Consider the following 16,488-nt stretch of genomic DNA (forward strand, 5'->3'; position numbering starts at 1 on the left):
AACAGGGGCACAATGATCAGTTTCTTATTTTGTTTTTGTTCACAGACATAAAACCCTAACCCTAATGAGTGCAACCACAATATCCTACCTCAACACTAACCCTGACTGAACCTGCTCTTTTCACACCAGACGTGCCACGTAAAGCACTAGTGTCGGGCATATATTGACTCCGTCAGGGGTTGCTTTCACACAAACTATGTTATAAGCATTGGAACGCAAAGGAGAAAGTCCACAGGTGAAGCATGAGAGGTTAAGATGGCGGACAGCGATGAAGAACTATTATTATTATATGTGGCACATTGATCCACATTGATTGAACCCTGTCACAGTTACTTTCAGACAGTTTTCAGAGCTAAGGGAGAAACAGCAACCAGCCTAGGTCCTTAGTTACAGAGGCTGTTGGTGCAGATGAGATCAACGTTCTATAACTTTGAATGCAGACAAGCCTGGCTCTTTTGCATAGTGGGTAAGATGCTCACTTACTAGTTTGTACTCAGTCTCCTTCCTGTTACACTGGACATGGTTGGGTCAAACATTAAAAAATTATTCCAAAAACATTTAAAATCTGCATATCTGATACATTATACTCATTGAATTCTCCAGCAGTATAATGCAAGTGTATTTCCTTGACTTTCTTAAGCACTTCAATAACACCAAAATCAATAAGCCACCCCCCCACCCCGAGCACCTTGCGCTCACACAAGAAAAGATAGTTTGTCATTGAAAAGGGTTTTTTTGTTGTTTCAAGAAGCTTGATGTTTTATAGATGCTGAAGGCTGAGCGCTGCATGCTTTGTGTTTCAAGAGAGTTTTCTTCATTTGACAGCACTGCTTGCTTAACAAACAAGCAAGCATATTGAATACAGGGGTGAAAGGGCTTACTGTGAGGAACAGGTCACGTGGTACAGCACTGGCGTCATGGGGACCAGAGGAAATATTTACTAGGCACCAAAATCTCAGACCCATTTATCTTGCCATGTACAGTGGCTACTAAAAGTCACTCCCCCATTAGAAGCGCCGAGTATTCACTACACATCAGAGGACGAGTGGTGTCTGTTGCGAAACATCTCAATCTCATTGGTTTGTTGTAATTTCCAGATTGTACAAGTAGTATTGGTTGATTGACAATCATATCCACTTTTATTTCTAATCTGCTTCAATGATTGCCATGAGATGTGATTTTATGTGAAAGAATCTGTTCATTCAGCATTTGCATTTGGAAATGTAATAAATAAACTGATCTTGTAAAGATTTTGCCTGCCAACTATTTACTGCACCAGTGGACTAGCATCCAGAGTTGCTCCTAACTCAGATTATTTATTAAACAATCTCTCATTGAACATGGTCATAGAAAGCATGTCAAATTTGAAGTCAAATGCAATAAATGCCATTATTGAAAACCAAGCCTGTACACCATTGGGATACACATTCATTAATTTCTGACTGGTCAATAAATAATTCAATATGAATTTACAGTATCTATCTATTGAGGAGTATACATCATGGATAGCCAACCTGTGTCTCTTGAGTCATATATGCTGTCTTAACAACTAAAACCTGTAGATACCAAGATTCAAAGGGTCTGGTTTTCACCTGACAACTGATGGGGCCAAAGCAATGGTTAATATGTGTGATGCAGCTAGCCTTCATTTTCATTTTATTCAAGTTTGTTTTGGATTATCTTGCTCTTTTTGGTAATCATTCCAAAAAAGGCTGGATAGTTATGACTCAAATGACAAATGCAAAGTGACTTCAAATGTATGCGCTTCATCCCCGAACGAAATATATGAAATATATACTGGAGGTCAAACGAATGACTACTAATTTAGAATAGTTTAGGTAAAAATAGTCAAATAGGTTGACTAGTCACCACTTTAAAAAAAAAAAGATTAATAAAATAATGTATTTCATAGTGTCTGGTGCTCTATTTGTGAATGTAATAACACTTTGCTGTTTGTGCTCTATATTTTAAAACCGTTTGGATTTTTTTAAACTATATACTGATGTTCTAAAATGTAATTTATATGTTAAAGGAATACAACTGCAAGAGCACTTCCATCCATCTGAAAACACATGCTTCACAATTACTTTCCACTTCCAGCCGGTACAAAATGCATCGCAGAGTCATGCTTTGGGATAAAATAAAAAACAATGGTTCCACACAGTCATTCTGCACTATAGTAAATCTATAACATTTGGGGTACACCTCTGCACCTGTGGGACAGATTCATAATTAAAAGGAGCCCCGAGTGAGAAAAACTGTACCCTGGTCATTCTACATTCCTAAGATTTCTTTTTTTAAGGGGAGATGATTAAGTATTTAGTAATTAAGGGGTCTGAATGGGATTACAGGAGAAAGTCCCCAGTCAAGGCTAGGGACACCATCATTTTGACCTCCAGCGTATGTTTTTTTTTTTGTTTTTTTAATGGTATTCTCTTGTTACAGTTTTTTTTTCTTCATAAATAGGTAATTAAAATATAAAATAATATTGACCAGAAACCGTACATTGTTGGACTATCAGCTTGTTTATATTACCTTCAAGTTTTCTGGCCACTGTGAAATAAACAGCTGCTACCCACCTACTACCAGCAGCAGCTTGCTAGTGGGGGTAGAATGCCACATGTAAACTCTGTTTTAGCCCAAAGGGATATTTTGTTGTTCTGTATTCATATTTTTGGGTGCAAGAAACCCAATACGTTTAACATGAGTTTGTGAGGTAACTATCATCTTAAACACGTAAATAAAAAAAAAAATCTAAAAGCATATGGGACACTGTACCTTTAAATGTACTTAACATACAGATTAACTAACTAGCATTATCAGTAGTGTAGCATGACCAGCTGTAGATCACAATGAAATACCCAAGTCTGTTACTGCTTCACTTCCCAGGTCATTTCACCTCAGCGGTATCAAGGACTGCAAACAGACTTCTTTAACATTGTATAGTACCAGATAACAAGTTATTCTTTCAAAATTGCACATTTTATTATTAACTATTAAACACTAAATAGTGCTGGATTTAGAAATACTAAGAAACTTCATACATCCAATGACAAACATTTCAAAGTATTTCATTGAAAAAGACTTTGCCATTGAATGTATTAAGTTTCTTAGTATTTCCAAATCCAGCACTATTGAGATTTATACAGTGAATGGATGTGCATGGTGTGTAAATGTATGAAATTGTTATGTTTGCTGCAACCTTAATTGCACTTTCTTTCCACCGTGGTTCAGCTCAGCACTAGGCTTTCCAGTCTGCTGGGGATTCATTTGTTCAGCTTCTTATTTATTACCTGCAATCTGGGAAGCTGTCAGTCATTCAGAAGCACTTTCATTGAACACTCATCTAAATGTATGCAGTTAGAGCAGGGAGCTAAAAAAAAGTTGTTGTTTTCTTCAGAAAATAACAGGAGGCCATGTTGGAGATGGGGTCCCAAGATTGATGGAATGGAGAGATAATAGATGTTGATGGACAAAACAATCAAAATCCAAGGCTTCAGCTTTGAACCGCGACGGTTTATTTCTGGTACTCCACAACAATTATTGTTACTAAAAACTAGTCTTAGGAATACAAACTCCTTAATCTGGCTCTGGGCTTTTCTAGTCTTTTCTATGTGGTGTGCACCAAGGGTTCTCCCCCCCACCCCCCCTTATGTGGTCAGCTGATACATTTGAATCCCTAAAACAACGTTTGACCACCCTGCCAGTAGTTTTACAGTTTGTCTGACTACTTCTCTCTGTACTATACTCTTCTTACAGCAGTGGTAGACATCTAAGTTTTGACTTACCCATTCTTCAATTAACAAAAAGGTTGAAATGTACCTTAAATTAGATTTTCTTACAAATGAAACTGGTGGAGTGACATTGCTTCATTTGTTTTTGTGATGCAGTTACAAACATTCTAATGGCATGTACTTGGGAATAGATCCCTCTAGCTCAGCCAATCAAAGTGCAGGGAATGTTACTAAGAATTGTTAAGCCACCTTGTGAGGGGAGTTTATATGCTCTGGAAAGCAGTCACCGCCTTTTCAACTGTTAATATCTCATAAACCATTTCATATATTCAATGTTAGTAAACTTACAATAACCTGCATGTTGACCAGTGATCATGTGACTGGTTTCTGGATGAAAACCAGACACTATAGTGTACCCATTGCAAATATTCAAGTCCAGCCCTGTGAACAATCTTTTCTTTTTTAAATGTATTTTCTTTGTATATTCCCAAAGCAGGAGGCTATTAATACAGCAAGAAAAAATGTTCATGCCTATTACACATTATAAAAGGCTGCATTCATTCCTTTTTTCACTGTTCCTCTTATTACATCTTAAAGTCGTTGTTAAAGCCTTACCTGGAAAAAGGCTTACCTTGTGTTTGTTAATGAATTCCCAGACTTGAGCTGAACATTGAAACACTTGAAATGTAAATGTATTTGCTTACGATTGTAAGTCGCCCTGGATAAGGGCGTCTGCTAAGAAATAAATAATAATAATAATAACATATCTTATTTAAATTTTATTTTTTTAAATATATGAACAAATACAAATAACGCAGAATGCATAAATAGTAATCTATTTAACTTTCAAGGTTATATTCACAATACAGTTACTAAAACTAGGGTTTGGAAAAATGGGCTTTCATCATGGTATAGTTTGTTTAAAGATAAGCATTTATTTTAGCACCTTGTCTGTTCCCACCTGTTTTAAACATCCTTGAACTGACTTGAGATAAAGGAGGCTTGAAGCGTATAAATACTTCACTCAAACTCAGAGCAGTTGTAGCAAACAACTCAAACATGAAGTATTTGATCCTACTTGCGTTATTCGGAGCAGCAGGTATGTATACATTCTATTGAAATCATATACAGAGTTATATCCTGATAGTAGCTTTTGTAGTTTACCAAACCGTAACAGTAGTATGATTATTGCTGATGATGTTAATAATAATACGCTTTTTATCACATATAATTGCTGGACTGCTTATTTTAACAGATCTTTGTTTTTAGTTTTTAAATTGCTGCTATTCCTATGGTGTTCCACTTAAATTCATAATGAATCTGTATAACATAAGATTCATTAGAGAAAAAAATTCTGTATACACAAATATATGCTATTCAGCTATTGGGTGTTTATTCTTTGTATGTACTGCATACTACTTCACATTGTATTATTAAAGGTGAACGATGTATTGTTATTGATATTACAACATACAAAAACACACAATAAAAAGATATTATAAAAAGTGGCGCACTTGGAGTAAAAGAGGAAATTGGCTTGATTGTGAGACCAAAGTACGCCCACTGAACCTCCAGTCCTCTTGAGCCAGAGGTGTCCAAAGTTAGCCCTTCCACTCCTGGTCTCTGTTCCTACCAGTGTTCTAAATTCTTTAATTGAACTAATTAAACCTCCACCCAGACCCTAATATAGAAAATCAGAGATAGAAAATCAGGGCTCCTAAATTAAAAAAGACTGTGATGATGGTCCTTTCTCTCCTTCCAGTCGCTGCCCCTCTGGAGGATGACAAGATTGTGGGCGGGTACGAGTGCAGGAGGAACTCCATCCCCTACCTTGCGTCTCTGAACGCAGGCTACCATTTCTGTGGCGGTTCCCTGATCAACAGCCAATGGGTCGTCTCAGCTGCTCACTGCTACAAGTCGTAAGTGTAGCTACACAATGTCAATGTTTAATGTGATGAATGTGTTCTTCTAAGTGAAAGAACACGGTGACACAGGTATACATGGAATTTAAGCACAGTTGGGAGTTACGTCTATTAATGTGTCTGTCTATAACACTATCCATGACAAGCATGATAAATGCCTTGCGTTTTAACTTTCAAACTTTTATCATAGACGTTTCGGTTGCATCTAGATGTAATCCAGTAAGTTACTTCTGATATACATATTTTTACAAGTATTCATGCACTGTTTTTTCTTTTTTATATGTAAATAAAAATGTGTATATACCTTCCTGATGTTGGGTGAACACAGCATGCACAACAGCAGACTGTTATAACAGAATGTTCCCAGAAAAACACCCACCTGCACTGACTGTTAATACAGCTACAGCATGAGAATAATGCTGTGCTAAAGACTGTAACCCTTGTAATTGTAGTGTTGGTCTGTTTGAATTGCAGGCGTGTGCAGGTGCGTCTGGGCGAGCACAACATTGCTATGAACGAGGGCACCGAGCAGTTCATAAGCTCTGCCAAGGTCATCCGCCACCCCAACTACAACTCCCGCAACATGGACAATGACATCATGCTGATCAAGCTCGCCAGCCCTGCCACGCTCAACAGCTACGTGAACACCGTGCGTCTGCCCAGCGGCTGCGCCAGCGCCGGGACCACCTGCCTCATCTCCGGCTGGGGGAACACGCTGAGCAGTGGAAGTGAGTGTGCTCTCGTTCATTCAGGTTTCCTTTGGAAGATGGGAGGAGTTTGTCATAATAGTGTGACAGGTCAGGTTGGCTCAGGATTTAAGGATTTAAACCTGACAAAAGTGTTTATGGTTCAGCACTTTTCTCAGTGCACTTTTTATTTATTTTTAAGGTTATTTCTTTTACTGGTCAAAACTAAATTTACAAATAAAATACTTTTCAATACAAAGTAAAGTCGTGAAACAATAGAAGTTGTTTCGTCACCAACTTCTCACAGAAAAAGTAATCCCACTGTGAGCTACCACCCAGAGCTGCCCAGTTAATATGAGGCCAGTGCAGGTAATTGATCAAACAATTATTTAATTAACCCAGCTGTAGCTGGAAGTGATTACCAATAAGATTACCTGCACTGGCCAATTTTTTTTTACATTTTTAGAAGGACCTTTTTCTCCCATTTCTCTATTCAAGGCAGGGAATGAACCTGTTCCCTGACAAAAAAAAAATATATACAGGGTTATTAAAAAAATGTAAACTCTTTTAACACTAGAAATCTGCCTAAGAAACATAACTCCACTACATACTGTCCTAGTAGTACAGGAATGATACCTACACTGAAAACCACATAGCCTACCAATAAACTAACTAATTATTCTAATTTGTACGTAAACATGTGTTCATTGTAACCCCCCACCCCCAAAGTATTAGACCCTACTTAATTAGTTACAGTATCCAAGGGGAGTTTTCTGTTTCAAAATTGGTCTTGCTTCAAATGCCAGGTTAGGTGATTTTTTTTTTAATTGTAACAAGTCAAAATTGCATTTGAAGCTGCTGACTCTCTAATTTGGTTCAGCATTATGAGGATTTTAAGTAATTATTCAGTCTCACTGTGGGTTGTACATTGTGAAGCTATGAACTCATTCTGATGCCCTGCCTCTCTGTCTGTGTCCCCAGCTAACTACCCCGACACTATGCGCTGTCTGAACGCTCCCATCCTGAGCAGCACTCAGTGCAGCAACTCCTACCCCGGACAGATCACCAACAACATGTTCTGCGCTGGGTTCCTGGAGGGAGGCAAGGACTCCTGCCAGGTAGAGAAGCCTCCATTCACAATTCATTTTTGGAACTATACAAGTGAACAGAAGAAAACATTCCATGCTATGGGAACTGAATAGAATACTCAATAGTGACATAATAACAGCAGCTAGCAAGTAGACAGTATGTAAAGTAAACGTTGTGACTAGTGTCTTCATCACGTACGTAAGTTTTCTGAGTTTCACCTCAACACTTATTATTAAACTGTAGCATTCACAATTCACCGTATACCCTTTTAGACGCTGTTGCAACTAGGTAACCTTTTGTAGCGTTGCTGCTTTTCCATTTGTTCCTTCTAATTGATTCCTGTGCTTGTGTGTGTGCAGGGTGACTCCGGCGGCCCTGTGGTCTGCAATGGTGAGCTCCAGGGTGTGGTGTCCTGGGGTTATGGCTGTGCTGAGCGCAACCAGCCTGGAGTGTACGCCAAAGTGTGCAACTACAACTCCTGGATCCAGAGCACCATCTCCTCCAACTGAGAGATGAAACCCTGGGCCTCTCTGTTAACGTTAACGTGTAGACAAAATAAAAGATGAACAGTATGAAAATCGAAATGTTGTTCAGCCTTGTCATATTGTTATTTGTATTCATTCACTCACATTATTGTTTAAAGTGGTTTTATTCATAACTTTACATTGTACAGAATATAAATAAATTAATAAACACATCAGGCATTTAATTTCTCCTAAGGGTGTTATTATCACTACATCTTTGAATAAATCTGATGCAGTTAAACTCGATTATTCAAACCCTCTGCAGCACGTCAGCTAGGATAGAAGGAATGAACAGAACAACAGCATTAAGTTTCAGCACAGGCGTGCACAAAAAAAACTCTTTGCAGGTTTTTCTTTAAATCATTTTTTCCTTCACTACTTTGAAAGCCGATCAAGTGAATTAATATATTCCGTTAATTAGCAGTCTGAGTCACTATAACACTTGTAAAGTTGTGAGAAGTTCATGAAGAACACTATAAAACTGTTTCCATTGTATATTATTGTAATGTAGCATTAGTTAATGAAAGAAAGCCAACTAAACAAGCAGCTGATTCAATTTAGTACACAAAAACACCAGAAAGTCATTCTTTAGCCTTACAGCATTGCTGAGGTCATTCCCTGTGGTGTTCAATTAGTTATAACATGGTGAAGATAAGATAAAACACATGTTTATACTGTTTAAATTCATTCATTATTGCCTCAAAGATGCGTTGAGGGTACAGTTGACAAATATCAAAAAGATAAATGTAGAAGCCGCAGTATGAAGAAGGCCGCAATTGTATCTTGACATACTTTTCCCCTCATGTTTCCTGATTTCATAAGGCCTAAATATTTTAATAAAAACACTGCACACAGAGTGAAATAACAGGTTTAAACAAATGCTAAACCAATCAAAGTCTGAGCCGTGTGGAGGAGGAGTATGAAAGACGGCAGAACTCTCTCAACAATAACTCTAAATAGTCACTTAAAAACATGAGGAGAAAAACAATAAAAAGGAAAGCTATACACAACATTGAATTATAACCAGAAAACTAACTAATTAGCATTTTGGCTAACATGATATATGGTGCTTATGTTGTAAAAATACAATATTCCCTTTAAAAACTTGATTTAACATTTAAATGATATACCTCTACAGAGTCTGTGTTGCTGACCGTATTACACTTTTCCTTGCTTGACGTTCCCAGACCAGACAGCTGATACAGACACATGCAGGCAGGTACTTGGGTGAAAGCGCTGAGGCACGTTTTTATTAAAACAAAAATAAAATAAATATTTTAATAAAAACACTGCACACAGAGTGAAATAACAGGTTTAAACAAAAACAGGTCATGAACACATAAAACGAACACAACCCCTAGCTGTTTTACTTTTGTTTTTTTTGTTTTCTCCTCACTCTCGCTGGCTGGCTGGCTATCTCTCTCTCTCTCTCTCTCTCTCTCTCTCTCTCTCTCTCTCTCTGTCTCTCTCTCTCTCTCTCTCTCTCTGTCTCTCTCTCTCTCTCTCGCACTCACTCTCTCTCTCTCTCTCTCTCTCTCTCTCTCTCTCTCTCTCTCTCTCTCTCTCTCACGCACCCCCCCCCCCCGACCAGCAAAAACTACTGGTTTTTATACCGGTGACCATCTCCAGATTATCAATAAATGAATCAATTCATTTATCTGGAGATGGTCACCTTCTGCACAGGGTTTTAGTTTGCATGGCCACGCATTCACACAAGCTGCCTGGCAGAGACAAGCTGCTAACACCACCTCTGCCAGACCACATTTAAACCAATAATAAACAACACATACTCGATTTAAATAAACACAAAACACCTTCAAATCATAACCATACATCCCCACAAACCGTTCTTTAAATATACACCCGTTCTAAAATAAACAAACAATACATTTTCTTTTAAATAACAATACAATACACCACAATACATTTTAAATCATAACAATACTAAACAAACACAACACATGTATTTATATGCAGGGCTTTGCCCTGCCCCCTCTCATTATGTGAAGGGCTTCTGCCCTGCCACAGTCACATTTACAGTTTGAACAGTCTGGGCTCTGATGAACACACCTGTAGGTTTTAGCAGGGAATGTGTCTGGTTAGCAGGCTCCAGTTGCCGGTTTTAATAACTAATTGCACAGAGCAGTAATTAAACCTCATTGTATTTTTGCTGTGTCTCCCACATGCCTTTTGGCAAAATCCAAACGGGATTTGATATGGTTTTTTTTTCAGCAATGGCTTTCTTCTCGCCACTCTTCCATAAAGCCCAGTTTGTGGAGAGTCCGGGTTATAGTTGTCCGAAGGATGGTTTCTCCTATCCCAGCTGTGGATCTCTCCAGCTCCTTCAGAGTTACCATTGGCCTCTTGGTTGCTTCTCTGACTAATGCCCTCCTTACCTGGTCACTGAGTTTTGGTGGACGGCCTTCTCTAGGCAGAGTCGCGGTTGTGCCATATTCTTTCCATTTTTTAATAATGGATTTAACGGTGCTCCGGGGGATGTTCAAAGTTTGGGATATTTTTTTATAACCCAACCCTGATTGGTGCTTCTCCAGAACTTTATCCCGGACTTGTTTTGATAGCTCCTCGGTCTTCATGATGCTGTTTGTTTAGATATGCTCTCTAACAAACTCTGGGGCATTCCAGAAACAGGTGTATTTAATCTGAGATCATTGCACACAGGTGGACTCCATTCAACTAATTATGTGACTTCTGAATGCAATTGGTTGCACCACAGCTGATTTAGGTGTGTCACGGCAAAGGGGGTGAATACTTATGCAATCAAGACTTTTCAGTTTTTTATTTGTAAATCATTTTGAAAAATATGTAGATTTTTTTCCGACATTATGGACTATTTTGTGTAGATCAGTGACAAAAAATCCTAATTAAATCCATTTTAATTCCAGGTTGTAACACTACAAAATGTGGAAAAGTCCAAGGGGGGTGAATACTTATGCAAGGCACTGCATACCTCACTGTTAAATTGGTAATTTATTTTTGTGCACCAATGCACGGTAAGCCTGGTAGGTTAATAATTAAGGCAGTATTTGTGGATGCTCCTTATTACAAGATGTATGGGCTATTTAAGAGTCAGCTTAGAAATACATTATTGTATGTCTCAGAACTACATCAGCAAAACCCCACACCCAAGTGCAATTATGGGCAATAAATACTCATTGCAGCCACTGAGAGGCAGATGGCAGAAAAATACAACTCCTATAAATATAAGGTTGACTGTATAATGAAGGGAGGAATTAATTGGCATTTCCAGCACGCACAGACCCGTTGATCACAAGCAGGACTGTCTATGTGCAATGTACCTATCAGAGCTGCAACACATCCATCTTTACAATTGCAGCTGCAGATTTCATATACTCCACTAGAGGGTGTTCACACAGTGAGCAATAGACATGGTGTTCCTCTTGAATAGCATACAGTAGTACAGTAGAAATCACAAAGGAGTCTGTTACCCTTTTGAAAAGTAACCACAGTAAATGTGTATGTTAATTTCCCCACACTTTGCATTTACCTAATTTACCATGGTTGATCGCGTTTAATATGCTTAACCATATCAATCTGTGTTTTACAATGCACACTTGCTTTCAATATGCTTTATTACACTTTGCTCTGCTTTTACTAAAGTAACTTTTATAAGAGAATCTGTTCTCCCCTCCCTGAATATTTTTTTACAAAAATGTTGAGGGTGAACAATATAAAAATGTAACTGTTGTGCTTTGTGCTCTTTCAAATGCTTCATCAGTCTAACACAGGGCAGATCAATCTGGGATCTGTTACATGTTTTTATTTTATGGTTACATACACATTGCACACACAGAAACCATGCATCATTTACATGATGAAACTGTATGTGGAATAGAAGGGCACCCTCTTTACAGCTGTATGCAGGAATGCCAAAGGGTCCTTTATCTTATAAAGTAAGTGACCAAACCCCAACAGGTCCCTGAAAACAAATAGCAAGTGTACCAACCTCACTTCCAAGTCATTCATCTGCTCCCTACAGTAGCAGCACAACACAGCATCTCCCCAGACACATCCGCTGCTCCACAGCATGTACTAATTTCTACAACATACATTTTCTTTTAGAGGAATCCCTGAGAAACATAAAAAACAACCAACCTGTTCTGAGATACCGCCTCATTCATATACCCACCCACACCCATGTGACCTAACCAGCTTTAGCAAGGAGACATGAGATACATATCAGGTGTATTTTTCTTCACATAGATAGACCTTTTCTATGGTGTAAGTCACATTTTGATTCGTTGATATGTGTGGACACCAGAGGCCAATAGGTCATCACGCAGAACACTTCAGTAGAATTTAACACCCAGTTGTCTTGTGGTAGTTTTATTTCTGTTGTTTTCAAATAACTAATCAAATCAGTAAATAGATTATGATCTCCATACATAGAAGCTGTGTGGCAGGCTGGCTCGCAGTGGTGAGGTGTGGTGACGTCACGGACCAGGAAGTAACTGAAACCAAAACAATGGATGGGCGGGTGAAGCTGAACACATCGGCGGTCAGCGTATTTAATAAATCAAATAAACAAAACAAATGATTTTAACAAAACAACAAAACAAAAGGGCACGAGGGCCAAACGAATCAGACAGACAAACAAGTAAGTGTCGTGCTGGCTAATCCAGCACGTTTTAGCAATTGTTAATTTCTGTCTCCTCTCTATCCTCCCGTACCTCCTCTCTGCACCCCACCCTGCAGCACGGACAGCAGCAGGTTCTTATACTCTGGCCGAGGGGTTAACTAGCTGTTAATTATCTTATTACCCCTCGGCCACAGTCTGCATGCGTTTGGTAAGGATGCATGACTATCAGCTAGTTAAATAATCAGTAGCTGATCAGTCATGCATCCTCACGGGGTTTTTAAATTATAAATCTAAAAAACAATAACAAAAGACGCGGCGCTTTTATCCGCGCCGCAAACAAAAATACAAATAATAATAAATAGGGGCGGGACACTCCGCCACAAGCTGTTTGTATGGGAAAAAAGTTCATTAGCCTCATGGTTTAGGAGCTAGAAGGATTCAAATGTTGTGATTACACTAGGATGAACATGTTGTAAGTGTCCCTTTGTAGGTAGTAATGCCTAAAACAGAGACATAAGGGTTCTGTAATTGTTATTGTGTTTCATTTTACAGATTCAAGTATCCTTTCAATAATATGGTAATTACTGCACAAAAGTCTGCGTATAACTGGGTGTTAAGAACTGAAGACACCACTGAACAGTCTCTTTGATCCCTTTTTTAAACGGAGCTGTTTAAACTGACCAGCCCCAGCACCTCAATGCTTACTTGAGGACCTTTCCTGCCTATCCAGATTTGTTAAAATCAGCAAAAATGAGTCTCCTCCGAAACTCTTTCCAAAGGAAATGTATAACAATTTCTACGGGCTGGGCAAAATGTATTATTTGTCAACCAAGAAATGTGAAAGAGAGTCCAACTCAATCCTGAATACACACATTTTGAAAAACAATTTAGGAACGACAGCATTCATCAGAGTTAAACCAGAAGAAAGTGAAGTTAATATAAGAACTGTGTGCTGGTATCAGCCCAGCTACTCAAAGTACACCAGCAAAACCAAGTGAAATATACACCTACAAGAAAGGTAAGGAATATTGGTAACATGTTATATGTAAGATTATTAGTGCATGACATGTCATAGATATTTAATAGAGTCTTTATAGTGTAGTAATAGGGTACTATAAAATAGTAATACATAGTAATAACGAATGATGTGTAAATACTAGATAATGCAGTAAAATCTAAATAAAAATAACATGTATTTGCTACTTAAAGTAATTGCAGCTAACACAATAATTCCATAAAATATCCCTACCAGGCATAGATCTCAAATGTGCAGTTCTGAAAGAAACACACGTGATAGCAAACATGTGTTTTCATTTTAAGCACATGACATCTGGTACTACACTAGGTCAAAGCTGTGCTTTTAGACTGTGCTGTACTTTCCAGGTCAGTTCACCTGGAGGGTGTAAACAAATAACCAGATAATATTTTATAATCAAATCCATGTGTGCTATAACGTCTGTTTCGTTCAAAACTGCACATTGAGACTAATAGAAGTGCAACACGGCTAGGATTTATGGAGTTATTTTGTTAGCTACAATTACTTTAACAGCGGATGTTAAATAAACCTTTCTAAATCATATATTAATATTTTAAAGTGTAATTTCATGTTTTTTTCTATACTTATTCAAAGTAATAATGTAAGGGATAAACAATGTTTCGAGTGTCGTTAGGCAGGAGAAGCTGTGGATTATTTTCTTACCGATTGAACACTTTGAACTGAAATGCCTGCATTAGTCTCCAGCCTCTAGTATGTGTGGAACTGACGAGGGCGGAGGTACTGCTGATGACATTGTGAGACAGTCCCACATCGAGCCCCATAAAGAGCTGCTCGGATTTACTACAGACACCTTGCCCTGGAAGGGCAACGTCACTGAGTGCCGGTACTGTAAGGCACAGCTAGATTTGTGAGCACGTTTAGCACTGAGACAGACCAATTATTTATGCAGCCAAGTGATCAAGCTTTGTTTTGGAAAGGTTACGCTTTTAGGAGAATGGTTGACTTTAGTAAAGGGCAAAGCAGATTTCAATAGAAAAGAAACGTCAATGTCTACAAACGCAATATGATCTGAAGTGAACCCATATTAAGAAACCTCTCTAGGAACACACACACACACTCATAAGACAGTGAGAATGTCTATCATTTCATTTCACTCTAATGACTGTCAGCACATTGTCCGAAATGCTCCGGAATGCGTATGTGTCATTTTTCATGTTATGCATGTTATGTAATAGTTTGTTGTTTTATTACAAAGCTGAATCTCTACTTTAATTTATATCTTTCAATAGAACAATTAGAAATTATAGAAATCACTTTCTTTGTGGTTTTTCTCATTTTCTTATATATATATATATATTGTAATTATTCAAAAATTGCATTTACTCATATTTTAATTGTACTAGCTGCATGCTGTGTATTATTGTGTGTGACTGCTGCTTGAAATTATCCAAAAGAGTTGGTATCTTGATGCGCAGCTTTTTAACAGAAAGGATAGAATGAAGAAAACAGAGACACAAAGAAACAGACACTGTATCTTCCTCTCTTGGCTGGCTGTCTCGTTGTAGCTTTGTCTTTGTGTTTCTGAAGGTGGCTTCATCTCTGATGGACGGTCTGATGTTTAAAGAGCCAGGATGAATAATGAAGAAATGGCAGGACCTTCACACTCCAATGGGAACCACAGACTGGTCATTTTAAACGCTCTGTTTCAAAACAGGTCACATGAAGGTGTTGCTATTACAGTATATCACCATCGTTTGGCACTTCTTTTTAAAAAAGGGGCAAATCACTAGTAGATATCCATACGCCACTAGAAAATGGTAGCCATGACACCAATGACATCAATTCAAGTGTTGAAATAAAAAACCTAAAAGTAAGCAGGCATCTTGAACTTACAGAAGCACAGCTTCTGGACATTGAAAAGGAAAAGAAGAAAAAAACGCTCAAAGGAACACTGCCTGGACACCGGCTGTCCTATTTAACTGGTTAAAACAAAACTTGTTACACACTGATTTTAAAGTATTTCCTTTGCTTGACCTAAATCATCTGCTATGGGAATTTTATGCCAGTGTCCGTAGTTTAGAGGAACGGGGGTATACAGAGTCTAAACCGCTTTTTAAATAGTCCAGCCATACTAGACCGTAAAGTCAGTTTGATAAGGGACCTGCTATTCCAGAATAAAAACATTGGATTTATTGCCCCAAGTTTTTAAAATATTTTCTGCTTGTTTGATTGAAATAGCTTATAATTGAAGAGATGCAGCAAACAATGTTCAATTAAATTTTAATTGAGCAAGTACATGGCTATCCTTGGCTTTATGAATTGGGAAGGGCAGATTATAAAGACCAGTTAAAAAAATAAAATTCTTGGCGGGCTATCTCGAAAGCCTTGTAATTGGATGGTGAGCTGGATATAAACATTTATCTTTCTTTCCATTAACTTGGCAGCTGAATCAAGCATTAATACACCTGACCATGAATAAATTCTATTTTAAACAAAATGCATTTGTGCAGCTTGCTCAGTCTCTCAGACTCTTTTAAATTCCTAGCTCCATTGGCTGCCTGTACTTGCTTTGAAATCTGCCTCACCTCTGTCTAGATGCATTGTTAATACAGTAATGTTGCCTTCTTTATCACCAGCACGCCGCTTATAGAGTGCTTTAACCCTTTAAGCCCATGCGTGCCAGTCGTAGTAAAATAAGTAAGACACATGCATTTGATACATACAGTATGAACCTTACGAACTTACCGGTCAACTGAACACCGCACTTTTAGCTGGAAGTAAGCAGTCATTCAACTATGCCTACAATGCAACCAAAATCCAGTTTTAAAAAGCGCAAGATGTACATACTATGGGAAAAGCAAACGTGTTACACCTTCAATTGAAAGGAAACATTTAAAATGTTTTTAAAAACCTGACAG

At 38.1% G+C, this 16,488-nt stretch overlaps 1 protein-coding gene across 1 annotated transcript; it reads left to right on the plus strand.

The window, feature by feature from the left end:
* Window positions 1-4,775: 4,775 nt before the first annotated feature.
* Window positions 4,776-8,015, plus strand: LOC131699102 (trypsin-like). Its single transcript, XM_058994890.1, has 5 exons — window positions 4,776-4,833; window positions 5,497-5,653; window positions 6,131-6,384; window positions 7,324-7,460; window positions 7,791-8,015. The coding sequence occupies exons 1-5, from the start codon at window positions 4,794-4,796 to the stop codon at window positions 7,938-7,940; spliced, it is 738 nt and encodes a 245-aa protein (XP_058850873.1). The 5' UTR covers window positions 4,776-4,793; the 3' UTR covers window positions 7,941-8,015.
* The last annotated feature ends 8,473 nt before the right edge of the window (window positions 8,016-16,488 follow it).

Source organism: Acipenser ruthenus, chromosome 21, assembly GCF_902713425.1.
Source record: "Acipenser ruthenus chromosome 21, fAciRut3.2 maternal haplotype, whole genome shotgun sequence".
NCBI lineage: Eukaryota > Metazoa > Chordata > Actinopteri > Acipenseriformes > Acipenseridae > Acipenser > Acipenser ruthenus.